At 48.8% G+C, this 27,153-nt stretch overlaps 1 protein-coding gene across 7 annotated transcripts in view; it reads left to right on the top strand.

Annotated features, from left to right (window-relative positions):
• Positions 1 to 25,742, top strand: part of DUSP8 (dual specificity phosphatase 8) — an 89,597-nt gene extending 63,855 nt beyond the window's left edge. For 4 of the 7 annotated variants that reach the window (XM_014521439.2, XM_014521438.2, XM_006026889.3 and 1 more), the window contains 4 exons: positions 8,964 to 9,130; positions 12,162 to 12,321; positions 14,914 to 15,037; positions 15,733 to 25,742. In XM_014521439.2, the coding sequence (XP_014376925.1) occupies positions 8,964 to 9,130; positions 12,162 to 12,321; positions 14,914 to 15,037; positions 15,733 to 16,867 (1,586 nt within the window). In that variant the 3' untranslated portion in view covers positions 16,868 to 25,742. Of the gene's footprint in view, positions 1 to 225; positions 415 to 8,963; positions 9,131 to 12,161; positions 12,322 to 14,913; positions 15,038 to 15,732 lie in introns of all 7 variants that reach the window. The other 3 variants (XM_025207907.1, XM_025207905.1, XM_025207906.1) reach the window with 3 other exon arrangements.
• The last annotated feature ends 1,411 nt before the right edge of the window (positions 25,743 to 27,153 follow it).

The following is a 27,153-nucleotide window of genomic DNA, read 5'->3' as shown; positions in this document are numbered from 1 at the left end:
ACACCTTTACTGAATTATAGAAAAGGTAGCTGAAAAGCACATATTTCTCCTACAGCTGCCTGTCTGCCTCAGTCCTGACTTACAGCAATCCTTTGCTGTCCCAGGTCTGAGCCAAGGCTACTACTTCAAATGCTGCTGAACTCTGCCAGCATAGTAAGTGGGGATATGACACGGACAAGGTACAGTTAACTGGTCTAAACAGGGTCTTTTGTGCTTGAATTTCAGCAGGCAGCTGGGGCCAAGGTGTGAGAGGGGTGGCATTCTGTGAAAACAAAGGGCTATACATGGGACAGCCTCCGGCAGTGGAGAAATGCTGAGAATGGCAGCAGTGGGAAAACTCCAAAACTTCCCAAAGAGCAGGAAGCTCTGACAAAGCCCAGGAAACTTCCCAACGCATGATGAGTAAGGGTGTCGGTAAATGCTATTTCATCATCTGGCTCCAATGCCCATAGACATGGGTTGCCCTCAAGTAATAGAGGAGTCAGATCTAGGGGTGGGAGGTCAGTGCAGCAATGAGGGATTTTCCCAGTGGCTCAGCGGTGCTTTATTGTATGAATGCAGCTCTCTGCATGTCTCGTTGTATCTGCTTCGATTCAAAGGAGTCGTGAGCAACGTGTCCAGTCCTGTCATCGGGAGACCCAGGTGCATTTTGCCAAGACTAAATATGAGATGAGAAAGGGGCTGATGTTTTTTTAGGAGCTAGATCTCTCAGTCCTTATCCAGCCTGTGTTCAAGCTGAACTCCCATTGCTTCGTGGTATGATTCAGGTCCCAGATAGGCGATATACTTAGGCACGTACCTTGTGTGAGGAGTGCATTTCTCTGTGCTCAGTGTGCTCAATGGGACTCACCTCTGTGGGCAGTGCCCACAACCCTCTCTCACTGAGACGCTGACCCTTACCTTTGCTTCTCATTACTCAAAGGCAAGCTCGTCATGTGCTGAGCTCTGCCATGAATATCGCCAGCCCCATCGGAGGCGATACATTTGCTGCTGAGGCTGCCAAGCAGCTCTGGAATGCCAGGCACAGCTCTGAGCACAGAGGCTTTAAATGGAGACATCACAGAGGCTCGGGCACTGAGAGCTGTTTCCCTGCTGAGGGGTGAGAGATCTGAGAGCAGATGGCTATATGTAACCCTGGATTGGAAGCCAGCCCCAGCAGGGGAGGGGGAGAGCCATATTAGCCTAATTGTCTATGAGGCTACACTTGACTTGTGCACTCGACTGCATGTGCCACTGTGCTTTCCTGTGTGTTGCTGAGGGAGCATCTCTGAAACCTCTGCATGTTTTAGTGAGACCTGTGTGTGGCAGACCCTGAAGGAGAGAAGCCCACTGTGATAATGTGTTTTTCTTCCTCAAATGCTGGAGGCATTGGCAGTCTGGGAGTGTGCATGTCCCAGAGCAGATGCACTTAAGCACCTCCGGGCACAGACTGCATGGATTATACAGGCTTTAGACCTGCGCCATGCTGTGTCAAACCAGCAGGTGGGGCTTTAAGCTGCAGCACAGGCTCCAGCACCTGTCTTTAAGGCAGGTATTGTGGCAACATCAGGAAGGTGACTGTAGCAGCAGCTGCAGTTAAACAGCAGTTCTAGGATGGGTGCAAACCAGCTGCCACCTGTCCCTATAATGAACCTCCAGGGTCTCTGTCTACACCCTGAGAGAGGAGAGAAAGACACAGAAAGGGCAGGAGTCCTGCCAAAGCAAAGGGTAGCTGTCATTCTCTCTTCCACATAAACTTGGTCTCCCCGCACGCCGCTCCAATAGACACCTTGGCTTTTGCTGACAGGGCAAAGTGTCAAGTGAAAGTGCACCTGCCCCTCGAGGTGCCCTACTGGAGGGACTATGAGATGAGGAGTGGCATAGCTCATGGCATATTTGTTCTTAGCAGAGAGGGAGATGTTGTATGTTCACCAAGGGGTCACAGGCACTCCTGGGAGTGGGAAAGATGGCACCCCCATGAGTGAAGGGCTGCCTCTGTGCTAGGGCATTGGCATGGGTGGTTGTTTCTTATTTTACTTACCTCAGACCTAGCCCTGCCCCACTGAAGTCTTGCCATTGACTTTACTGGGAACAGGACCTTGGTCCCAGTGCTGTGGATGTGGAATGTGCTTCACTGGAAAGAAACAGGAAGCCAAGGGCTCAAAACAAAAAGTTACCAGTCTCTCAAGCCCGGTTTGCCCTGTGTTCCCTTCTGTGTATTTCATGGTACCAGCTGTTGCTTCCAGCTTGCAAAGAAACCCTGACTGGGAGGAACAAACATCACAGCTAGCTAGGCCCAACATGCTCCCATAAAGTGGAATGGAATTCCCCCCCTTCCTCCCCCCATGTGAAGAGCAGGGAATCCAGCTAGCCCTGCTTAACATGCCACATGTCCCTTTTGATCTCACTTCAGCACCTCCCCTCTCTTCTCCATCTAGCCTTGTTATCTCAAAGGCTTTTCCAAACCTTTCAATCCACAGACAGGCATAAGAAGTGTGCAGTCCTCCACCACTCTCCCTTGCAAAGGAAAATGCTGGTATCTTTTTATTCAGTGTTGCAAGCTTTTAATCGGAGCCCCCTTCCCTGCTCTTAGAGCTTCTTTCACAGCTGCTAGCTTTGTCTGTGATCCTTGTGAGAGTGGCAGTGGAGTGGCTTCATGTTGTCTGGCTTGATGTAAATAAAGCTTCTTGTTCTTGCAGAGCTGGAGCTTCCTTCTGTGATGCTGTTCACCTTATGGGTTTATAAACCCCAAAAGCCTCGGCTTGCAATCTAGAGATAAGGCAGCATGGCATGGTGTCCCTGCCTCCACATGGAACTTATTCAACTTTGTGCAGTACTCTGCCCCTCCACATGTGCCCAGTTCAATGAAACACTAGGGAGTGTGCTAGAGAGAGCACTCCTTCACTGACAGAGGATGTGGACTAGAAGACCCAGTAGGTCTTTCCTGTCCTCTATGCCTTGGATGTGATCTGGCACATCCTGGCTGGTCTCAATGCATGAGGAAGCTGGCCTTCAAGCCCAGCTTAGAGGCTGGGCTTGAAGGCCAGGCCAGGGCACCCTATGGATCCGAAAATTTGGTGGCTGAGGAGAAATGCCAGTATTAATTGCTGCTCCCCTGCTGCCATGTGGGGCACAAAAGACTGGATAACATGGCCTTGCATGCTGGATCAAGTGTGCATGGCCAGGCCAAGGTGGCATGTGCCGGGACTGGGGGGGTATAGGGCCTGATCTGGGCACATGGGGCCTGACCCTGCAAGGTACCCAACCCACAGACTGGCTCCACACTAGTCATCTGGCCCACCAAGCTGAAAGTTTGAGCACCACTGCCCTAGTATTAGGGGGACAGGAAAGATTGGTACCATGTTTGTGACTGTACAAATGGGCCAGATCTCTTCATCTCCCTTGACATCAGCAGAGTGACAGCAGTTTATGTCAGCTGAAGACGTGGCCCTGCATGAATAGCTACACAGCTATACTTTAAAGGGCGTACCAGGAAACCAATTGTTCCCGCTCACTCGCCACCATCCTTTTGTCCCAGGCCATTCCAGAGCCCTCCATCCCAGGAGTGGCTCTGACACAGTGCGGCTCTTTGTCCCCCTGTAGTTATAGGGATTTTCAGTTATTTTTGTCTCTGTGTTTGCTGGGTTTTGTGTGCTGGATTGTAGCCAGGGATGTGGTGAGATAACAGCACAGGGCTAAGAGGAACCTTCATTATTTTCTCTATAAGCCCCATATTGTTGAGTGGACGGCTCTCCTCTCTTCCTATAGGGGAAGCCCATAGGATTCTGCATGATCCACAAACAGGCAAGGTAGTGAAAGAGAGAGAGAGAGAGAGAGAGAAAGGATACTGCAGCTCAGAGTCCATCTGCTGCCCCAAGTGACTAATTGATGAGCTTCTCCAAGACCCCACTTTCTTCACCCCTGAACTTTCACAGTTCTCCCCCAGTGAAATTTGTTTTTAATGGGAAGGGGTCACTGATCTCAGCTGGGAAAACTAGGCAGCTGGGATGAGCCACAGGAGCAGTGAGGAGCTAGAACTGAGGGAAAAAAAAGTATTGTCCTTTAGAGTAGAAGGGTGTGCTGTTGAAGGTATTAGGAAGGGAGGTCTGGCAATGAAGGTACAGCACTGAGGAACAGGAGTCAAGAGTCTTGTTCTGATGCTCCCACTCTAGTCCTGAGCTCTTACAGAAAATCAGTGGTTCAGTTTCTCTGCCTCCTAAACAAGGCTAACAGCATGTCCAGACTCTGTAAGGTGTTGAGTTCTTGAAACTCCTGGTCCCCATCCCTGTCCTCCCATTTCTCCCCATGGAAGTGGTAAGGCGTCAACCCTCTTAGCATGGAGGGGGAGAGGGGGGCCACAGGCACACATGCCCTCTGTTCACTTGAGCTCCACCCTTGCATGACATAGGTAATTCTAGAAGGCAGGAAAACATTGGATTTAGTAGGGAATGTTTTCTAAAGCCCTCAGGAATGCTGGAGTCTTGGCCAGGCCTAAGGTTGTGTGCAGTGCGAAGGGACCAGCTCCCTTTCTTAAAGCCGCCACCAAGGCTGCTGCTTAAGGGGACATAAAGAAGAAACCCAAGATCCTTTTCCACCTACTCCATGCCAGATGCAGCTCCCCCTTGTTCTTAATTCTATGCATGCCAGGAGAATCCCATTTCCCACCAATGTCAGGGAGAGGAGAGCAGTGCAAATAAAGGAAGGTAGCCTAGAAAGGGCCCCCTGTTCTGAATTACAACTAGAACGTGCAGCCCTGTGTGTAACGGGGAAGGCCCAGGTATCGTTTGGAGTGCTGCCAGGGACATTCACTGCCTTTGGGGGTTTTTGGAGAAGCTGCTTTGCTGTCTCACAATGAAAGGCAAGTGGGAATAACAGAGTTTGGGCTGGGTCTTGTACTACTTGGAGTTTGGGGTTGTTGGGGTCCAGAGTGTCAGAATCTGGGATCCTTGGCTCAGACTGATTTCTGTGATTCTTTTGGAGGCCCACAGAGCTCAACAGCTGTGAGCAAGGATGTTTGAGAGGGAAAATGAAGACAGCCTTGTAATGGCCTAGGAATGTGCTGGGGAGGGGTTTCGGAAGGGTTAGAGCAGAAAATGGTAATGGCTTTGTTAGCAATGGGCCCTATTGGGTAAAGTGAAGTGCCACAGCCGCCTCTCTGACTTCAGTGGGAATACCCATGTGCTCTGCTCCAGTCTGTGGTGAAGGACCATGTCTCCTCCAGAGGGTCAGGAGGGAGATGCAAGCTAGAGCCAATAGAGACACTGCTGCAACTAGTGAACACCACTGTGTACACTGCACCCCCCCACACCCCCACCCCGGTACTGCTTGCTTGTACTTTCCCCAAAAGAGCTGGCAAAAGATCTGCTGACAAGCAAGTGCTGGCAGGGGCAAGAGGAGAGGGGGAGATAGAGTTGCTAGGAGAGGGCAGCACGTCCCAGCCTGCTTTAGCTATGATGTCACCTCAAATGCTCCTGGCTTTTGAAGAGCGTTTTGAGCTTTTTGCAGAGTGGGCTGGCTGTTAAAGGGCACAAGTGAGGGAGAGCAGGAGGGGAGCGACATGGGCTCCGATTTGCAGCCTGTATACAAGGGCATTGGGACAAAGCCAGGGAATCTGCACATGTCTGCTCCAGGTGGGAGGCTAATTTCAGTGCCATTGAGAGAGTTCCTAAGCCTTTGCAGTGGCTATTTTGTGTGAAGCAGATTCTAGTCCCTTTGAAGCCATGCATTTTTTGCAAGAGGAAATACCATCTTCCCCCTGGTTACACACCCTCCGAATGAAAATGCAGGAGAAGGTCTTTTGTTTTCCTGGAGGTCAGAAGCTTGGATAAGAGGAAAAAGTAGCCCCAGGGAAGGGATTAAGAAGTAGCCTTTCTCCTGGGCTCCTAGTAGGGTTGCCTGTGTCAACTGAACCTCTTCTGTAGCCTCTAGATGTTTGGGTTATTTGCACTCAGAATTGAGATGTCCACATGTACTGCCTCTACTCAGCCTGATGATTTATGTCCCTTGTTCACACTGATGTGATAGGGGAGGGAGCAGGGGTAACCAGAGCTCTTTCTTTCAGTCTGATTTCATATCTCGATTGAGGAGTTATGTCATGGCAGAAAGAGCAAGGGGGAGGGAAATACTGGGTGCTTTAGCATTTCATGTCCCAGCTGTGCCAGGTCTTTGGGGTGGTTCTGGTGATATCTGTCAGTGATGTGGAGGGAGCTTTACAGGAGAGGAGACGTGTTACAGGTTGAAGGTCAGTTTGTCCTCCAAAGTGGTGGCTTCAGGTGCGTGCTGCTGCAGAGTGGATATAAAGGAGATAAAGCCCTGGACTGTAGGTGAGGGTGAAGTAAGTGCCCCTTCAAAGCAGTCTAGGGTCTCCAGAAATTGGAATATCAGGTATGTCCTTTGTTTGGAGGGGAAAAACTAAGAATATCTTCCAAGTCTTGATAGTCAAGGCAGTCAGTCAGAAGCCTAGCTGCTGTAGATTTTCAAACATATCAGGTCTGGGGCTATATACTGTGGAAACTATTGTCTTACTTCTGCCCCAAAGAACTCAAGGTTTGGAGTAAACCCCAATGTGGGTTTCTCAGACAGAGCCTTACACTATGCTCCAGTTAAGGTAAGGAGGAACCCTTGAAAGGGTGAATCTTTGAGTAGGGAACTGTTGGCAAAAACCTAGTGAGGGGCTATCCTGGGTCTTCCATCCTATCACTTTTTCTCTAGGGATATATAGGAAGGTCCTTTATTGAATAAAAGCTTTGGTTCAGTTGTGAGGATGGGACTGGGACTCTAATTCTATTGGATCCATCTTTGTAGACTTGGATTTTCAAAAGGAATTAGTGGAGTCAGGTATTCACGGTTGTTTGAAAGTCACCAGGAATTAGGCATCAACTCTGCTTAGCCCTTTGAAACATACCAGCATCTTTTACTCTTTAGCATCCACTGATTAAACCACCAGGGATTTACATCACTCAGCATCCCTTGTAGTGATGCTGGCATTTGCCTTTGTAACCTAAAGTAGAGTTAGTTTTTTCCGCTAAGTGTTTCCAGACTTAACTCTGGTATGGAAAAGGCAGAGGTGGATGTTAGAAGACTGCTTCAGAAAATATAACTGATTTCTTACTTGTATAAGAAACCTAGGATAGCATGAGAAGGGTGTGCACTCAGCATTTCTGTAAATTCTGCATTTATATACACCATCAAAGGGGTTGACTCAGGTCCCCATCCTGGCTATGCCACTGATCTTACTCGGGTCACTCCACTTCCCAGAGCTTCAGAATCCCCAGCCACACGATGAGATGATGCTGCAACCTAGTGACATGGGGAGGTCCTAAGTTCTGATAAGGTACATACTGTACCTGGAGACCCCTGGCTGGAAAACATGATGTCATTGTCATTCCTGCCATTTGAGTTGGGTGATCATTTTCAGACACTCTAGAGCAGTGGTTTTCAATCTTTTTTAATTTGCAGACCCCTTTGGAAATTTTGAATGGAGTTTTTCATTTTTCATGTGCAGGACCCTTTGAATTGTAAATGTAGGTATTCACATACTTTTAAGTGATCACAATCATCTTTTGTGGACCTGTGTCTGCCAACCACAGGCTGAAAACCACTGCTGTAGAGGAACTGGTTTTCATGTGGACCAGAGTATTTACAATTCTAGCAACAGTATCAGTTTTGATGGTCAGTCCATCTCTCTCATGCCCACCTCTGGGTTTTCCTTCCTAAGGTTGGCCTGTAGGGATTCCTGGTTTGAGACTGCAGCCTGGTGTAGGGCAGCAAATTGGACAGTACTCACTATCACATTTAGCAACATCTGACCATGAAAAATTGCCCAGAAATCTGTTCAAAAGAAATCAGATTCCACCTTTTTGGTCCAAATATTTTCTCTGTCCCAGCCATCTTCCCCCCTCCCTCACTGTCTGCAGACTCACTTTTCTAATTGGTGTTCTACACACATGGCCATGCAATTAGGCAAGCATTCAGCTGTGAGTGAGAGAAGAGCTGCGTTTGTGTGCATCTGTATGTGGATATTTGTAAAATGCCATTAATGTGTTGCGTGAATGTGACTCTGATCCAATCCAAGTACAGAGGCCCGCAGCTATTGGTGTTGAGATCCGGTCAGAAATAAACAAGGTAAGCAGGGTTGGACTGGATGTATTAAAGACCTCCAAGGAATGGCTGAGCCCTGTCAGAAGGAGTGATGGGGATTGCTTAACTGACCCTTGTCCCTAAAGAACAGCCAATACAGTACAAACAGCTTCCAGGCTGGTGGGTTGCTGTCTTCTGGATAACTCGAAAGCTGGGCGCTGACCACTTATAGCCACTAAAGATCCTATGGCCCCTTTCAAAAGAGGAAGTGAGTTAGTCCTGGTGGTGTGGCCAGATTCTAACGGAGATCTTGCCTACCCAAAATTCTCCTTTTTGCTTTCAGTGTGTTTGTATTTAACTATAAGTTTACAATGCCCACTGCTACGATGCTTGGTTTTCTGCACTTCAGCTCCATAGTCACTGACTATGACTGGTGTGTCCTACTTGTTAAGGAAAACCACACTTGATTGTCTTCAGCATGTAGGTGGATGCGTGAAGAGCGATTTACCCCACTGCAATTATGAAGAGGATGCCTTCAATCAAGTTAGAAATAGCAGGGTGTAGGATCTTGCTGGAATGATATGTGCTGTAACATCCAAATACAGTCAGGAAAGGAAAGGGCTAAGGGTGTTGCTTGGAATCTTGAATCTCAGTTATATGCTGGCTGGTTTAGAGATATGCCGCACAGTTGTCATAGCATTAAAACTTCCAGTGGGGCTGGTGAGATCATGCTTGACTCTGGTTGTGTCAGATGCCCAACATGGTGTTCAGATTAGTGGCATGTTAGCACAAAGTGACTTTGACCATGTTCGAGGCCCCATTGTGCTAGGCACTGTATATACAATGAGTGAGAGACAAATCCTGCCGTTAAAGAGTGTGTAATCTAAATCTCCTTCTCTCCACAGGGGGCTTTGCCACCTTCTCGTCTTGCTTCCCAGGCCTCTGTGAGGGGAAGCCAGCTGCCATTTTGCCAATGAGTATCTCCCAGCCATGCTTGCCAGTGGCCAACGTTGGTCCCACCCGCATCCTGCCACATCTCTACTTGGGCTCCCAGAAAGACGTCTTAAACAAGGTACACATCCTCACTGGCAAAAAGACACACCAACCCTATGCTTGGTTTTGCTCTTTTCATACATCGGGGGTGGCACTGCTCACACAGGTGGGGAATATAGCTCATTTCCAGTTTGAGGATAGTGTGCCTATAACTTTCAGTGGTCTGTCTAATGGTTTTGCTGGTCCAACCCCAATAAGGAGCAGCAGCACACATACACAGAGGGCCTTCAGATTGGCAGGAGTCTTACTAAATTTTTGCTATTGTGCTGCTGAGATGTAGTCCTGAGGAAGTTGGGATCGGCATGCCTTTCCTCTGTATCGTGATGGGAGCTTTGCAATTGCTCTTAGCACTGGACTCAACAGCAGCCAAGTGCAAGGAAGCATAGTCGGGAAAACAGATGGAAAAGTAGATCTGTTAGGAGGTGGAATCCAAGCTGCACGGGAGCAGAGAGTAGCACCAGGACCTCACTCCAAGGGAAGCCCTGAGAGAGTTGCAGCAGGGAAGTCATCTTCTCCACACTGCTCCTTCCTACCCACCAGACTAATAAGACTAATACTACCCCCAGTCACTTCTTGAGCAGCTAGGGAGCCAGAGGGAGGAGAGTTAAGCTCAGACTATTAGCTGTAGGAGTGAGGTGTGGGGTGAGCAGCGACAGTTGGGAGCAGGGGCCTGAAAATGGACAAAGATTTGCTTTTGGGAAGGAAGGAAAGGAGGGAAAAGAGGGGCACTGTCTTTTTAAAGGTGCCAGAATGTTTGGGCAGTGATGTCACTTCAAGGAAGGAATTTTGTTTAAAAGGGAAAAAAACAAATAAGAGAAGAAAGAAACAGAAATTGTAGTTAAAATTCCAATGGGCGCCTACCGCAGAGCAGGAGGGAGCCAGCCGGCCATTCGTGCCCGGGGGCAGTGCGGGGGGAGTGGGCCAGGGTAGAAGCATCTGACGGGTAGTGGGGGTGGACATGGAAAGGAGAGAGAGAAATTATATACAGGGAGTAGAAGGAAATGAAAGAGAAACACGCCAGGAATGCGAGCTTGGGAGCCAGGCTGGCTCTCTAGAGCTGAGGTTAGGCTTCTACGGAGCCTGCTGAGGAACAGACTCTTATGTAAGCATAGTTAGGACAAGACCCACGATGTGGATCAAATGGTCAAAGAATCCTGAGGCAAAATATCAGATGCGTCTCCTGTATGTTAGGCTAAGTCATTTTCAGTACCGTCTTTCCCTTCCCAATCCCTGAATTGGCTTTTTACTCACTCCTTCACTCCAAGCGTTGTTTTCTTCCCCCCCACCCCGTGCACTGAGATGATAGGTACCTTGTGGCCACTGGAGTATTAAAAATCATGGCCAAACATGAGGATGAGCTTGCAGAGAGCAACTCTGTGATGCTTCAGCACCCCAAAGCCATGGATATGTACTGCTGACCCCATTCATCACAATCCCACTCATTCCTCATGCTGGCTCCACCTGCCTGGCTTCTGCCATAATGAAGGGCTCACCCTGTGATGGGGGAGGTTTCTCTTATTCCTCTTTTTTTCTCAGATCATTCTCTCTTCCACAGTGATTTTGATTTCCAACTCCGTTTCCCTTCTGTTTAATCCTGTATCATCCTCCAAAGTAACACAGAATAAATTTTAAGATCCAGCCACTGTAATCCCATGAGTTACAGATGATCCCCCTTGTTTCAGGCAATGTAATTTGAATTTTAAAGCATGGGAGGAACAACAGGCTGCATTCACCCCTGTGCTCTGGTGCCTTGTGGCACACTAGCACTGCTTTGCCCTTGAGATGGGTTAGAGATTGCTACAGGCAAAAGGAATCAGAACTCATGGTAGAGATGATCTCTTTTATTAGACCAACTAGATATCTGTAAAACAAATTTATTTGCAAGCTTTCAGGCACTCACCCTTCTTCAATGTGAAGATTGTAAAATTTCTCCTAGGTGGAAATGAAAATTCATATTTCACAGGAACACTGAAGGTGCTATAAGATCTCCTGGTTGGAAAAGTTCATATTGTGCAAATTAGGCTCAGATAAAAATTAGAGTTTATCTCAAAATTGTCTGATGACAAACAGGATGTTAGATTATATTTCCTTCTGGTTATGATATTTCATATTTCACAGGAGGAGGGATAGATTAAATGCTCTCCTGGGTAAGGAATTTCTCTTGTGTTGAGGCAGCTTTGTGCTCTGTAAAATGCAAATTTAGCTGGCAGGAGAAGCAGGGTGTCAGCTTCCAGGTGTCTATGTGTTGATTTTTGCTTCCTTCTTGTAAAATTATGAAGTTTTCATTTTAAAAATGGCAAGAGTCAATATCTTCCATGTTTCAGGGATACAGGTTGTAGCTGTATTGGTCTACAGGCAAAAGGAATCAGCACTCATGGTAGAGATGATTATCACTTGCACAAAACCAATCCCAGAATGATTAATCTAACCCCAAGTGTTTCCTCCAAAGCCATGATTACAATAAGGAAACAGTCCACCAGGAAGCAAACTGAAATGCATCACATGACTGCTGTGTCCCCCAACCAAAACAGCTTATATTCTGAATTGCCAGTTGCCAGTGCCCAGAACTGTATTTGGCCACAACCAGTTTTTAAGCCGCTCATAGGCTGACAATGACTTCTGTAAACCAGCTAGTGAAAAATGTTGAACAGCAGGCTTTTCTCAGGCTATTTGGAACCAGAGAAAATGGGCTGACTTTGATAAATGAATGCATTGTTTGTTTCCAATAGCAAACACATCTCCCAGTGAGGTGCTCAATCCCCCAAAACAATCTTTTCTGAGAGTTCACGTACAACAGACATTGTTTTGTTTTTCCTCATCGTCATTTCCCACTCTTTCTCTAGCCCCTGGATTCTTACTCGTTCCCCTACCACAACTCTGAGACGTAAGGGAAGGGCAGAATGGTTAGGAACTCAAAGGAGCATCGTTCATGAAGTTTCACCTAGGAACAACGGCTACAAAAATAGAGTAGCCACCACTATTTTAAGAGCTATGCTGCCTTTAATGTGCCCAGACCCTGTTCTATCACCCAGTCGCTTCTCTCTCCCCAGGACCTGATGACTCAGAATGGGATAAGCTACGTCCTCAATGCCAGCAACTCCTGCCCCAAGCCTGACTTCATCTGTGATAGTCATTTCATGCGCATTCCTGTCAATGACAACTACTGTGAGAAGTTGCTTCCCTGGCTGGACAAGTCCATTGAGTTCATTGGTGAGACAGCTCTCTGAATAGCTGGGCCTTTATTTATTAGCTTTGTCTTAAGCGTTATCCATGTTATGGTGACCCCAGCCACTGGGAATGGGCTCTGCGTTCCTTGTCTTTGCCCGTTACAAAGCACAGACTCGTTTTCCCCCATTTTCTTGTTCAAACAGCCCATGCCTCTTCACCCACAGCTATGTGCAAAGTACAGGGTGTGCTTTCAGCATCTACACATGCGCAGCTATTAGGCTGCAGTAAACGAATTTACCCTGCAGCAGGTTCAAGTACTATCCTGCTGCAGAGTAAAAAACTCCCTTGTGCCTCAGTCAGCCCCTCCACAGCATATGGAGCCGGCAGGAGCAGCCCTGGGCTGGCAGGCTGGCCAACAAGGCCCCCTGCCAGCTGGGGCTGCTCCAGCCCAGCTCCACATGATGTGCGTGAATAAACCCAGAGCTGCTCCAGAATTAATTTCTCCCAGGTGCACGTTCAAACAGTGCACCCAGGAACAAAAATCTCCAGAGCAATAAGCCCTGGAGTTTATTCATGTGCACTAATTACATGTGTAGACATGCCCATCACCTCAGAGACTTGCTGTCTTCCTCAGTCCAGACCAATCCCTGGCCTTCAGTCAGTGAGAAGCGGGTAACAGAAGGAACAGTTCTCCTGGGAATGAAACACTGACTTTTTAGTCTGGCCAATACCTCCACCAGGAAGCTCTTTGAGAAGATCATCAAGGAGCACATTTGTGATGGGCCGGCATCAGAGATGATGCTCAGGGGCAATCAGCATGGATTTATTAGGGGGAGATCATGTCAGACCAACCTGATTGCCTTTTATGATCAGGTCACAAAGGCCATGGACGCAGGTGTCGCGGTGGATGTAGTCTTTCTGGACTTCAGCAAGGCCTTTGACACCGTCTCTCACCCCATCCTAATTAATAAACTAGGCGACTGTGGCATAGACGCCTACACGGTGGATTGCAGATTGGCTGAAGGGTCGCACTCAGAGGGTGGTGGTGGATGGATCATATTCGACTTGGGGGGAGGTGGGTAGTGGAGTCCCCCAGGGCTCGGTCCTGGGGCCTGCGCTGTTCAATGTCTTCATCAGCGATCTTGATGTTGGGGTGGAGAGCAACCTGTTTAAATTCGCTGATGACACCAAAATTTGGGGGGAGGTGAGCACGCTAGCAGGGAGAGAGAGATTGCAGAAGGATCTGGATAGGTTACAGGGGTGGGCAGACAGGAACAGGATGCGTTTCAATACGGACAAGTGCAGGGTGCTGCACTTGGGTAGTAGGAACCAGCAGCACACTTATACGATGGGGAACTCCCTACTTGAGAGCATGGAGGCGGAAAGGGATCTTGGTGTCATTATTGACTCCAAGATGAACATGGGCCGACAATGCGAGGTCATGGTTGGCAGGGCTAACCGGACCTTGTCGTGCATCCACAGGTGCATCTCGAGTAGAGCCAGGGAGGTGATCCTCCCCCTCTATGCGACGCTGGTCAGGCCGCAGCTGGAGTATTGTGTCCAGTTCTGTGCGCCCCATTTCAGGAGGGATGTGGACAACATGGAGAGGGTCCAGAGGAGGGCCACCCGCATGATCCGGGGACAACAGGGCAGACCCTACAGTGAGAGACTGCGGGACTTGAACCTATTCAGCCTCCACAAGAGAAGGCTGAGGGGGGACCTGGTGACCGTCTATAAACTCACTAGGGGGAACCAGAAGGGTTTGGGGGAGACGCTGTTTCCCCTAGCCCCTGCTGGCATAACAAGGAATAATGGGCACAAGTTGATGGAGAGGAGGTACAGATTGGACATCCGAAAAAACTACTTCACAGTTAGGGCAGCTAGGAGCTGGAACCAACTTCCAAGGGAGGTGGTGCTGGCCCCTACCCTGGGGATCTTTAAGAAGAGGCTGGATACTTACCTGGCTGGACTCATTTGAGTCCCGTTTTTTCTTTGGGTTGTTCTCCCGCCCTGGCAGGGGGTCGGGCTAGAAGATCTATTAGGTCCCTTCCGACCCTGAAACTATGAAACTATGAAAACCACCGCTGATTAACAGCTTTGGCAGAGGGGCCAAAGGTGGGCTGGGTCATGGAGACTGAACATCCCCGTCCCACCCCTAAGTCAGCCCAGAATCCTATTGACGGGGTAGTTTGTGAGGGATGTCTGCTTTGTGGCCAGTCAGGTGATAGCCATTCTGACTCAGCCTAGGGCTTTGATCGCCAGGACAGGCAGCCCGGCACCTTCACCAGAACTCAGGCCGTTTCTAATGTGTGACCCCAGGGAGCACATTGTGCAGATTATAACACTGTACACAATTAAAGGGAGCTTCTCATGAAGGTCTAAGGGAGACTCAAAGACCAGGGTCCTTAGGCCTGTATTACAAATGGGGAAACTAAGGCACAGAGAAGCTAGGTGGTTTGCCCCAGGTCCCACAGTGAGTCGGCACCAAAACCAGTAGAGCCCAAAGGTCCTGACTCAGTTCCCGCTGGAGTCCATGTGTGTGGGTGGAGAGTGAGGATGAAATAAGTCTGTGCATAGTCTCTGGGGACATCACACTGAAAGTTGTTTTTTTCTGCTTCTTGTCCTGTGCTGCAGACAAGGCCAAGGTGTCCAGCTGCCAGGTGATAGTACACTGCTTAGCAGGGATTTCCCGCTCAGCCACCATTGCCATTGCTTATATCATGAAGACTATGGGCATGTCTTCAGATGACGCCTACAGGTAGGTGCTCTCCAGAAGAAGGAGGCAAAGAAGCTCACTACCAAGCTTCACCTTCACAAAGGGAAATAAGATGGGCCTAGGAGGAGTGAGGCTGTAGGAGAGGCTTTCCAAAGATTGTCTGGAGTGAATCTCCTGAGTGTTGCCAGGACTGGCCCTATATTACCTGTCAGGAGGTGCTGTGCCCCTATTGGGATGCACACTGTATAGCACTGCCAGGGTGGCAGCATGCAACCTTCCTCCTCACTGATGTCCCATTCAGAGGAAGTGGTGGGCCCAGCTTCAAACAGCAGTAACCTTGACCTGGCCAGCTAACACCACAGTGGTGTCATTTTGGGAGTGGTTTCTAAAAATTTTATATCCATAAAGAGAACTTGTGGAAAGAGAGAAATCTGGAATCTAAGCAGTGCTGGATCTACCTACAGCGTTCCCCCTAAGCTGTGCGGTGTGCGAGGCTGCATAGGCACACCTGGCAGTGCAGCATGAGCGCGTCTGTGTGGCCATGCATGCCATGCAGCTTAGAGGGAGCGCTGTCTACCTATCCAGGCTGCTGTGAGGCACTGGTGTGATTTTTTCCCCTGCTGTCTTGAAGTTCTGGCAGAGTGCTCTGGACACCAGTGATGCATCCTGAGCAGGGGCATCCTGACTGGTAGGTGAAAGATCCCATGATGATCACGACTGTTTGTCTACACCTGCAGGTTTGTCAAAGACCGACGCCCGTCCATATCGCCCAACTTCAACTTTCTGGGTCAGCTCCTGGAGTACGAGAGGAGCCTGAAACTCCTCAAGGCTTTAAAGGCCCAAGGCGATCGGAGTGAGGGTGATGCACCACAAGATGCAGCTGAGGTGCCCGAGAGCAGCAGGCACCTGACACCTACCTCAGACAAGGCCGAGGAGACACCAAAAAGCACAAGCTCAGTGCCCCCGTCCAGTGACCCTGAGAGGCCTGCAGGAGCTCCCAAAATTGTCTCACCCACAGCACTACAGCAAGGACTCAATGGCTTGCACCTGTCCTCAGAGCGCATTCAAGACACCAACCGACTAAAGCGCTCCTTCTCCTTGGACATCAAGTCAGCCTATTCCCCTGGCTTGAGGCAGGATGCCCCAGGCCCTGTCGACACAGGGGAAACCCCCAAGCTTTGCAAGTTGGACAGCCCTTCTGGACCCAACGGCATGTGCCAGTTCTCACCCGTGCCTGACAGCCCTGACTGGCCCAGTGGGCCAGACTTCCTTCTGGAGGCCAAGGTACGGCAGAGGCGAAAGCACAGGCACCAAGCAGGCTCCCCCGCCCATGGACTGAGCCTCAACTTCAGCGGGATGTGTACCATGCACAAAAGCACCAGTGTGGAGGATAGCCTCAAGCAGACACTTCGGCTGAGCCTCCCCAATACAGGGCAGCAGCCTATGCAGCCGGCCGCAGCGCCGAACTCCACCGGCGGAGGGGGGGTTGGCTCCTGGGGCGTGCACTTAGAGTCGCCCAGCACCCCATCTTCAGAGACCCCCTGGTACTTTGGCACAGACTCAACGGCGAGCAGTGGCAGTGGTGGAGGGAACGCAGCCCTGTTTGCCAGCGCCAGCTCATACTCCTCATTCAGCTGCAACGCCATCCAGAGCAGCTGTGAGATCAGACTGAGAGACAAGCAGAGGGCAGAGCAGAGGGACGGGCGGCACAGCTGGCATGAGGATGCCAACACTGAGAAGCAGTTCAAGAGGAGGAGCTGCCAAATGGAGTTCGAGGAGACCATGTCAGAGGGCAGGTCCCGGGAAGACCTGGGCAAAATCGGGAAACAGTCTAGCTTTTCGGGCAGCATGGAAATCATTGAGGTGTCCTGACATTGATCCAGGAAGTTGGAAAGCTGGGGCGGGGTGGGATATTTAATGGGGATAAGACAAGGTGGGGTGGCAGGGCGGGGGGCAGGGAGGGGCGGAGTATTTATATCGGTGTGTGTATTTCCAAGTGCACACACGCCAAAACAGAAGCAGAGACGAATGAATCTAAAGTCAAGAAACATGATGGTCCAAGCTTAGTGCCTCTTCCCACTCCTCCCCCCAGCCATCCCCTCCCTCCCTCCACCCAAGCTACCCCACCTCAGACACTTTCCCTTTTGGGAGGGAGGAGCTGACAAACCTTGTCCCATCTGAGTCCTTTGCTCCTACATGCAGAGAATGGCTTGCGGGAGTGATGGGGGAGCTAGCTGATATCAGCTGGAATGAGATGCAGACTCTTGATATCTGAGTATCCAACAGTTGAATTCTCAGCTTAAAGTTCAGGGTAGGGAGGGGAACTGCTTTTCTTTTTAGCAGCAGTTAAGCAATCAAGGAGGGGTGCTGGTCATCGTGCAGAGCACAGCATTTTCCTGACCCATGGGACAGGGCAGAAGCATCGCTTGTCCCTGCTCCCTTCCCTTTTATCAGGCTGGGGGAACGGAAAATTGGCAGTTCCCTCCCAGGGGTGGAACAGGGAAACCCATTGGGGATGTTTGCCCTTCTTTTTTTTCCCCCCTCAATGCACTAAGCATGTGCCCCTGTGTTTCTCTGGCTAAATATGCTAATAATGCTGCACGAGAGCGGCCCTATACATATATAAATATATATTATATATAATATAAAAAACACACACACAAAGAAAAAAAGTAAATGGTTTTACTGCAATTTTTATTGAGACGTAAATAATATTTCAATTTTTTTTGTTTGTTTTTAATTTATTGAAGCTGTTCATTCTGGCAATGATTTGCAGACAATGTGGGGCGGTACTTTCAGCTCTATTTTTACTGTGTATGGTATTTAAATCTGAAACACGAGTTTCTAAGCAATATCTGAGGCCTGTGGCTCCTTCTGTAGCACTTGTCAGCAACAAAGATACCCCTCTGGGCAAGGCAAAAACGGGACAGGAAAATATCTTTTTTTTGTGTGGTTTTTTTTAAAAAAAACAACAAAATAATCTCCTTACAGCACGAACTGAGCCAAGAAAATCCCTCCTAAAAGTTTCTTCTTTACCTCTTGGTTCTTATATGTTTCTCTCCGGTCTCCATCACATACACAGAACAATTTCTTCTCCGGGCGGCGGGCTGGAAGAGCTGGCTTTGTCCTGTGGTCATGTTGCCGGAGACTCTTAAGATCATTGAGGGAGGGTTCGGGGTTGCCTGAAATGAGGGTGCTGTGGAGATCGGGGGGCGGGGAGAAGTCTTGTTCGGGGGGCAGCATCCTGTCCTGGGCAGTGTTAAGAAAACTGACCCCTGTGTAATGTTTGAAGGGCTTGGTGCAGGGAGGGCTGAGCTCCCAGGGAAAGCTGCCCTTTCCCTAAGCTCAGCCTCCCCTTGGGAGCAAGTGAGAAGAACAATAGTGAGCCCTCCCAGATCCCCTAGTTCCACTGTTGCCCTTCCAGTGTTACTGCCTGAAGGGAAGAGGCCTGAGGCCTCCGGAGAGAAATAACAGCCTCATCTCGAGGCTCTCCGTGTGTGCGCGTGCTCACGTGGGTGTACGTGTGTGCATGCGCACACGTATGTGTAAGGGAGTATCCAGGGTGGGAGTCTCAGTGGGAGTGACAGCAGGCAGGGAGAGAGCCATCTGAAGACAAAGGTGAAGCCAGTGAAAGACTCCACTGAATGGCCATTTTGGGGAAGAAGTAAAGAAGGGAGTGGACCGAAAGGCTAGAAACCAAACCAGAACGTTTGGAATTTAGCCTGGGCACATCTCCCCCACCTCAGCCTTTCACTGCCAGGCCCACGTCCAGCAGCCAGCATCCTCCCTCCCTCCTCCAGTGTGTTGCTAAGAAGATCTGTTTCACCATTTTCTTGTCCGGGTTTCTCCTTTTATTTTGCTTCGGAGACATTCTGTCAATTGATCGTTTTAGTGAGAGTGAAGTGAACATGATGGCTCATTCTTGTGCGGCTAAAGGCAAGGCCTCCGACCCCAAGGAAACGTACCTCATCCATCTCTCAGGGGAGGAAAGGGTGAGGGTTTCCTAGGGAGATCCTTCTGTCTGGGATTCTTCAATTGATTTATTTTTGGGAATAATGAAGGGCCCCTTAGGACTCTACCATGGACTGAGGAAACAAGGTCCTACTGTCTTTGAAGTGCAAGGGAGATCCACCTCCAGCAAGGAAATAAGCAGTCAGAGAGCTTTGGTATTTTGGAAAGGACAGGCAGGGACGCAGGAGCACAAGTGACCATTCTCTGATGCATCTCCCCTCTCTCAAAAGTCCCTGTACTAATGGGGAGTGAAGCCCTTGCCCCAAAAGCCCGTGTTTCTCCCAGGCAGCAGGAGACTTTGACCTGGCTAAGAAGCCCAGGCTTGATATGGCAGACTCAACACTGCCTCTGCTGCTAAGGACATCTTTTTTTTTTCTCTCTGTGGCTGTCTTTGCTTTCCTTCTTTTAGTGTCATGCTAGTTTTCAAGCTAATACCTCAGGGGTTTTTGTTTGTGTGTCATTATTAATGTTGTATAATTTTGGGATCTTCACATACGTTCTTTCCCTTTCTTTCTTTCTTTTCTTTTTTCGTGTTGTTTTTAGTTTGGAATCAAACTACACAAGACAAAAAAAAAAAATCTCAGGTTTAAATCTTAACCACAAAGCAAAGCTGTGAGGAGCTACAGTAATAATAATACTGCTCTGGTTGCATCAGATTGTTGCTTTCCTTCTGACCATGGTCTATCTCTGCTGCTGTGTGCATGTTCTGAGCAAAAAGGGGTCTCCAGGGAGAGACTGCTCCCGTTAAGCTTTTTGAGTTTTGGTTTGGTTTTTTTAAAGGGGTTATATAAGTTCGGATGTTCCAAATGATCCTGTCTCGTACCCCAAAAATGGGCTGGTGTGGGTGGTGGGACAAGGAGGAATGTGGATGATGAAAGGTGTATGTTTGGGGGGAGGTTTTGGGGGGTTGTTTTTTTGCTGGGAGATTAATAAAATGTAAGCTTTGATTGATGAGCCCTTTGCCTACCCCACCTTCCCCCATCTCCTGACAACTGTTTTGAAAGGGGGGTATGCTCACTTTTCCCCTTTCTTCAAAGCATCACAGTCATATTTCCTCTTGCAAGCACTTCATGCTCGCTCAGTGTTGCCAACTAGACTGCTTCAGGGGGTAGGAGGATTGTGTCTCCTGCCTGCTTGTGCAGAGCTGTATCTGGCATTGCTAGGTGATGGTACTCAAAGGGAGGCAGTGTGTCACCTAACACTTCCCATCCCTGCTGGATTGGGAGGCCTATAATGCAGAAAAGCTTTCCACAGGATTCTCCAGTTTTTCTTCCTAGTTGTTTTTGCACCATCTAACCCCCCCATCCCCAGCCATTGGCTGCAATGTGACTTGCCTCATTTTTTGACCTCTTATCATCTCCACCTTCCTGGAGCTGGTCACAAAAAAGGGAAACTGTTTTTGCCTAGTCGCTTTTTCTCCCATTTAAAATTTTAACAAAAATGTGGGTCATAACTGAAAGGTTTTTCTGCTGAGCCTTGTCCAGAGGCTGATCAGCCCTATGAACAACACTGGAGAGCCAGTGGTTGCACTCAGAATCATCCCCAGTAGGCCACGTTTCCATGCTCGTAGCTTGCCTGCATCCTATAAGTCTAGTGCCTGGTGATGCACCATGAATGGACAGTTACCCTCAGTAGCCTCAGGACTATCCCATCATGCCCACACACAGGGCATGCCGAGAAAGCACCACTCTTTTTAGCCACCTCTCTAAGAATTCTTGGACACTGACCCTCTAGCAATGAGAAGAGCTATCTAGCTTCTTCACACCACTGACAGATGTGGTCTATCATTCCCCAAGTCACAAGGCCTGCCCTTGATCTCCCCAAGAGAGTGCAGACATTACATTGTTGGCCAGGTTTGTGGGAGTCCTACTTACCCATTATTGGCTAAAGCATGAGCCAGAGCTATTTCAATAGCTATCCCAAGAAAACAGTGCTAGCAGAGATCCAGAGCAGGGGGTGGGGGTGGCAAATGGCTATGCCCCTTCTGCTGGAGCTGGCATTTCACACTTGTCGATCTCATTAACCCATCAGTGTTAGAGAGCATGGGGCATTCCTTCTTCCTACAGTACAAAAGTGCACAAGGCCTAGGCAATGCAGGGTGGGATTTTCCATAGCTCTCGGTGGGCACATCTACACAAGATGTTTACTGTGCAGTAGACTAGCTGCACAGTAAACATTGTGTGTCTACCAGTGCACCCCAAATAGGCTGAAGTAAACTAATTTACTAGTCAATTCAACTACTATCCTGCTACGGAGTAAAAAACTCCGCAGCAGTGCATGAGTAGATGCTGCCCTGGCTGGCTGGGGCATGAGGGTGCTGCAGTGCAGAGGCTGCCTGCCAACTAGCCCCACACTGGAGCACCCTTGTGCCCCAGCCAGCCCCTGTGCAACATGTTGAGCTGGGTCGGAGCAGCCCTGGGCTGGCAGGCTGACTCCCTGGGCCTCCTGCCCACTGGGGCTGCTCTGACCCAGCTCAGCATGCTCCAGTCTCAGGCACGTGTGTAGATGGGACACCTGGAAGCATAAACTTTGGTGTGATATGTGCCAGAGCTTATTGCATCACATTCATATGCACATGTAGATGTGGCCAGTGAGAGCAGAGTTAGACTAGCAACGAATGCTTTGAAAAGGGTCTAGGTAGAAGAAAAACACCACCTACCCTGTAAAGGTGAAAGGAACCTTTGTGTATCAGGACATTGTTCACTTTTTTGGGGTGGCCTACATCTCCATTTTCAGTGTGCCCCATTGGCCTCTGCAGCTCAAGAGACAGGGACTTTTCCTGCTTCCCTCTCTCCCTGTGTGGCATTGCAAAAACACCCCCGTCCTTCCCACCTCTCACAGAAGCATGAACATCATTGAGTGAGATGCCTTCCCAGCATCCTCTCAGCCCATTGCGTAGATATTCATACATCATGTGCACATGATTTTGGTGAGAGCTGTGCTGCTTTGCCCTGGGCAGGGATCCATTCTAGAAAGAATATGTGTTCACAAAATCTGTTTCCAGATACTCAAACTGACCTATTTCTGGCTGCAATTGCTGTTCATCCCTCGTCCATCTTATTTTCTATATCGTATGCGGAGAACAAGAGGCTCTGACCGTTGCTCAACTAAAATCCCTACTGCACTCCCTTTTATTTTCTTCAGTGTCTCCCTGTTGCTAGCACCAACCCAACCCCCTCATAGTAGCTCTGAAGAATGCAAGGCACCAGAGCATTTTCACCACTGGGGCATCTTGACTTGGTCAAGGCTCTTCACTGTCACTCCCACCATTGCTACTCCTGTTGCAGATGGAGTCATGTGAAATTGGGGACAGTTAAAGGACAGACACAAGATGGGAAGATCTCAACCCCCTTATCCCTGTATGAAGTCACTGCATGGGGTGCTGTCAAGCTCAGTCATGATTAACAATGAGAAGAGAGGGCCAGTGAATGGCAGAGTGCGGAATGGGTGCCACCTGGTGGCACACTAGGAAACGGCTATAGCAGCTTTGGAAATGTACCTGGATGTCCTGGCTTTGGTCTACTCTCCCCAAGGATGTCCCTTTCCTCCAAGCCCTTCTCCAGATCTGTACACACCTTCCACTGTCTCTTCTGCATCCAGGAAAAGCATGCTAGCAATCATAGAAGTGAATTAGAATCATAGAAAATGAGGGCTGGAAGGGACCTCAGGAGATCATCTAATCCAACCCCCTGCTCAAAGTAGGACCAGCCCCAACTAAATCATCCCAGCCAAGGCTGTATTTAGCCAGGTCTTAAAAACCTCCAAGGATGGAGATGCAACAACGTCTCCATTGGGGTGTTTATAATTCACTTCTCTGTGTGGCTTTGCACATGTCAACATTTTGTTCTGTTCCTTCTGCTGGGCTCTGTGCAGGCTGGAAGCCAAGTCATCCCAGGCACTGGGCAAATGTTACCAAATGCCCTGCATGAGAACAGTGCTTTAGGGGAGGAAGTGCAGCCAAAACCATGAAAGTCAAAGAAACCTTTCCAGTGGGCTTTGGATCAGCTCAATGTGGCCTGATACATCTCTTTCTGTCTCTTTGGATCAGGGGGCATCTGCTATTTCGAGGATTTTCTCTATTGCCCAGTGGATCTGCTTCACTTCACCCCAGTCCTCCTATGAACACTCCCAGTCAGGAGATCTGATGAGGAACTGGGCCTGATTTTGATTTCTGTGAGGTCTGATTCACAGCAGTGTAATTCCTTTGCCTTGAATGGAAGGACTCTTGACTCCCATCAGTGTAAGTGAGATCAGAATCTGGCCCACTGACATAAGTAGGGACAGGATTCAGCTGAAAGAGAGCCAATGCTACTCTCCATGGGACAATCGGATATAATTGCACAGCATGTGACTGGTGCCCTGCTGCCCAAAATGTCTGCTCATTTTTTGTCAGCCCTGCTCCTTCTTCTTCAGGACAAACCATGTTCCTACCCAGATGACCATTCACTGGACCAGCAAAAATGCCCCCAGCTTCTCCGTGTTTGTGAGGCTGAGCTCTGCTCTGTTGCACTTAGCTGGAAATCTCCTTGGCACCATACTGCATCCCAGTCTATTTTTGCAATTTCAGAGAAGTGGGGAGGGAACAGGAGGTTGTAGGAAAGGAGTCGGCAACACTGCAGCACAGAGCCTGTGCGAGGGGGACACTCCCAGCAGCTGTTTGTCTAGCTTGTGTTGTGACCCCAGCCATTCTCCCACTCTGATCTTTTTCTTTCTGGCCATTCATCCCTGTCTCACTTCCCCTTGCTGGGAAGCTGTTCCCTTTCTTCTTCCTTCCCCCACTTTGAATACTAATGATAATAAGCTATCAATGTTGTAATTGCAATCTATGAATTATAGATTTAAGTATTTATTATTATTATTACTGTTATTATTATTATTATGTATTTTTTGCTTCTTAATATCTGTATGTTGCTCTCTGTTTCTCTGTTGTGAATAAATGCAAGGCCTCCCCTCCCCAGTCCTCCTGTGACACTCCCCACCCCCCACCCCCACTCCCCCTAGTCGGGCTGGCTGCACTGTACTGTGCCAGGCTTCGCTCAGAGGTTGGAAGACACACGCACCATGCTGGCAGGCCCACGCAAGATGTTGCGGAGGGTGAAACCTTCAGAGGTTCCCAAACCTTCAAGGCCCAGAGTGGCACCCTTCTCTTCTCCCTTGCCCCCCTTCCTTTTTGCATGCCTTGGAATCTACTCAAGTTTGTAAGGAGCAAAAATCCCCTTGGGTCAGAAATGGACAATTGCACAGGGAAAGTTTAAAATTTATGAAGAAAATTGACCAGCTGTCCAGGAGACAGTGAGTCAATTCCCACCTACTCTCAGGGTTTCTCCCACCCCCACTTCTTCCCCAGGGTGGCCAAATCCAGGAGTGCACCTTTACCAGGAGCAAATGAATGGTCTGGCATTTGCCAGCCAGTTCAGAAATCCCACCACCAAAGCCACTGAGTTTTTGCACTGGCACTTTACTTCGGCAAGCTCTCCTGGTCTTTCTTGGGTTTGGCTTCCCAGACACCCTGCTGATCTTTCCCTCTCCCAAAGGCAGCTCCTCCTGGGGAATAAGGATGTTCAGTATTAGCGTGACAGAGCATGCAACTTGAGGGAAGTCCATCACACTGGCCTCAGGTAGGATGCAGAAGAAGGGGAACAGCTTCTAACATGCATGTGTTGCTAACAGAAATGAATCTAGTTTTCCTGTCTTAAGACTGCGAAGAGACCTCAAGGGTCATATAGTCTGACCTCCTGCACAGATGCAGGGTATAGTGGTCTGTAACTATCCCAGATAAAATACACAGTTAGCAATGTTGTTATTTCTGAATAACCTTACTGGGCAAAACCCAGTACTTACCCCAGCCTGATCTCCTCCAATCATCTCCCAGTGCCTAGTCTACTGCTAGGTAGTTGTTTTGCTGGGCTAACATATCAGAGGAAGGGGAAAGAAATAATTTCTGTGCCACATGATGAAAAAATCTCTTTTTAGCTACCCTACCCCATTAAGAGTCATTTTAAGTCAAGGGAATTAATACTGCCCTTCCAGGAGCAGCCTTGGTCTCAATCATGAATTTGATTTACTGTAGGTAGGGGGGTCTTTTTCATTATGCTGTGTTGAATTTATATAAAATGTTAATCTGAGTCCATTCTAGAGGAACAGAGAAATCCTCCTCAGGTTTTATTCTCCTTAAGAGTCATATGTAGACTACACTCCAGCCCTCCTTGCAAATTCAGTTCAGGCTCTGCTCTTCCCATCTCAAGTGTATTTTTGGCCTGAGACACATAGAGGGTTAAATGCAGTAGGGAGGAGGGAGTCACCTATTTGGCTGATGATGTTGGGGGACTTGGCTGCCTTAGCTCCCATTAACACAGCTTACAGGTCCATGCCCTTCATTAGCAAGCAAACAGTGACCTCAACACAGGTTTGGGATCCAAAAAAGCTCAGGTGGACCTGGGATGTATTCTGAGCTTGGAGTGGAGAGACAGTATCTTGCAACCAGCCCCTGCGGCCCACTGTTCCAGCCCCCTTTCCATTAGTCACTGTAACCAAATGCAACTCCTTTCTCCCTGTTAAGCAAATGCTGAAGTTGGATGTTGTCTGGCAGGACCAAGAGAGACACTCTGCCCCCAGCCTCGTCTTTATTTATTTATTTCCAGAGGCTGTAAACAACAGTGCTTTTTTATCCTCTTTCTTTTCCTTTCTTTTGTATTTTGGAACAACGTGTTGTAATAAATACCCAAATAGGTGTTTTACCAGCTGGCGTGAACCCTGTTCTTTCCTTGCTTGACTGTCACAGGGTGGTGGTTGGGGGCTCCTGCCTGGAGCAGTGATTTTGGGGCAAGGGGGTATACATGTTGGTTCACAAGGGTGCACACTGGTATCAGTCAGCATGGGGAAGCCCTGGTAGAGATCTGCTCACCCACACTAAGGGTCTCATGGGTGGAAGGTGAAGCTAGACCAATTCACACTAGAAATAATAGGTACATGGAACAACAAAGTGAGGAACATGTTTACTTTCCATCACTTGGCATCTCTCAATGGAGGTTAAATGTCCTTCTAAAAGGGGGGCCTTCAACTGGCCACAAACCCTTAAGCTAAAGGCAGAAAATGCTTGGCTTTAGTCTGTGGCTTCTGTTACAAAGGAGTCAGATGAGGATCCTAATCATCGCGTCTGGCCTTAACATCTCCAAATCATGTGCTGCCAGCATGTCCTCTCAGACGGTTGAAAACTGGCCAGTCTGCTCAGGACTGGAATAGCTGGGGGAGGTAGGGAGGAGAGGGCCAGGGATGTTATATCAGTCAGGCTGAAGTTGGAAAGCACTGAAAAACACCCAGGAGCAAAGGGTGATTTATAATATTGTAATACGACTGAACTAGGTCCCATCCAAATTGGAGAGGAAGGAGTTCCTTAAATCAACCACTCCCAGCTTCCCCCTGATCTAGCACTGGCTGATATTATGTCCTCCCATCCTATTTACTGTAAAGAGGAAAGGTTCTGTATAATTCCTACGTGTTGTAGGTATTTCTTAGAAGTCTGCATGGATCAAGCTGCAAATACAGAGTCAACCAAGGGCTCTCCTCTTCCCCACCTGAGCAGCCACAGCCACTTCATTTCACAAGCCCAGGGTATATAATACTGGAACTTTCTTATGCTGCAGGCAGTCACTGAGACACTATTCCCCCACTATCAGCAACATTACCTTGAGCCAGGAGAGAAGATGAGCAGATACTCTGCAAACCAGCCTCCAGGAAACTACCATTGCTAAGTGTCATCAGCACTTTAATAACATCACTTGTCAATGAGTAGCTGTGTGGGCACAGGCACTGCTTACCCTCACAGTCTTTCACAAATACAACCCCACCTGCCTGGGTGAGCATTTAGCCACCCTGACCCATGCCCATGGCCACAGGGTCCCTGGAACAGCTATCGCCTCTCTCCTCACATAAATGTTCTGAAGCAAGGTTCACATCCCCCTTTCCGCTGGATGTGGCTGGACCTTGTTGGGACAAATCTTTACTATTTGAGCAGCTGGAGGCAACTGCTTGGACAAGCCCAAGGTGTGGGAATGAGTTGACAATCAGCCAGCTGAGAAGTGCTTGAGCAACACTTCTTCCCACTGGTTGACTGACCCCCTGCTGTTTCTGCTGCAGAGGGACCAAGT

The sequence above is a fragment of the Alligator sinensis genome, unplaced genomic scaffold, assembly GCF_000455745.1.
Source record: "Alligator sinensis unplaced genomic scaffold, ASM45574v1 scaffold5_1, whole genome shotgun sequence".
In the NCBI taxonomy this organism is placed as follows: domain Eukaryota; kingdom Metazoa; phylum Chordata; order Crocodylia; family Alligatoridae; genus Alligator; species Alligator sinensis.
The sequence above is the reverse complement of the archived record's forward strand: the minus strand, read 5'-3'. Positions and strand labels throughout refer to the sequence as shown.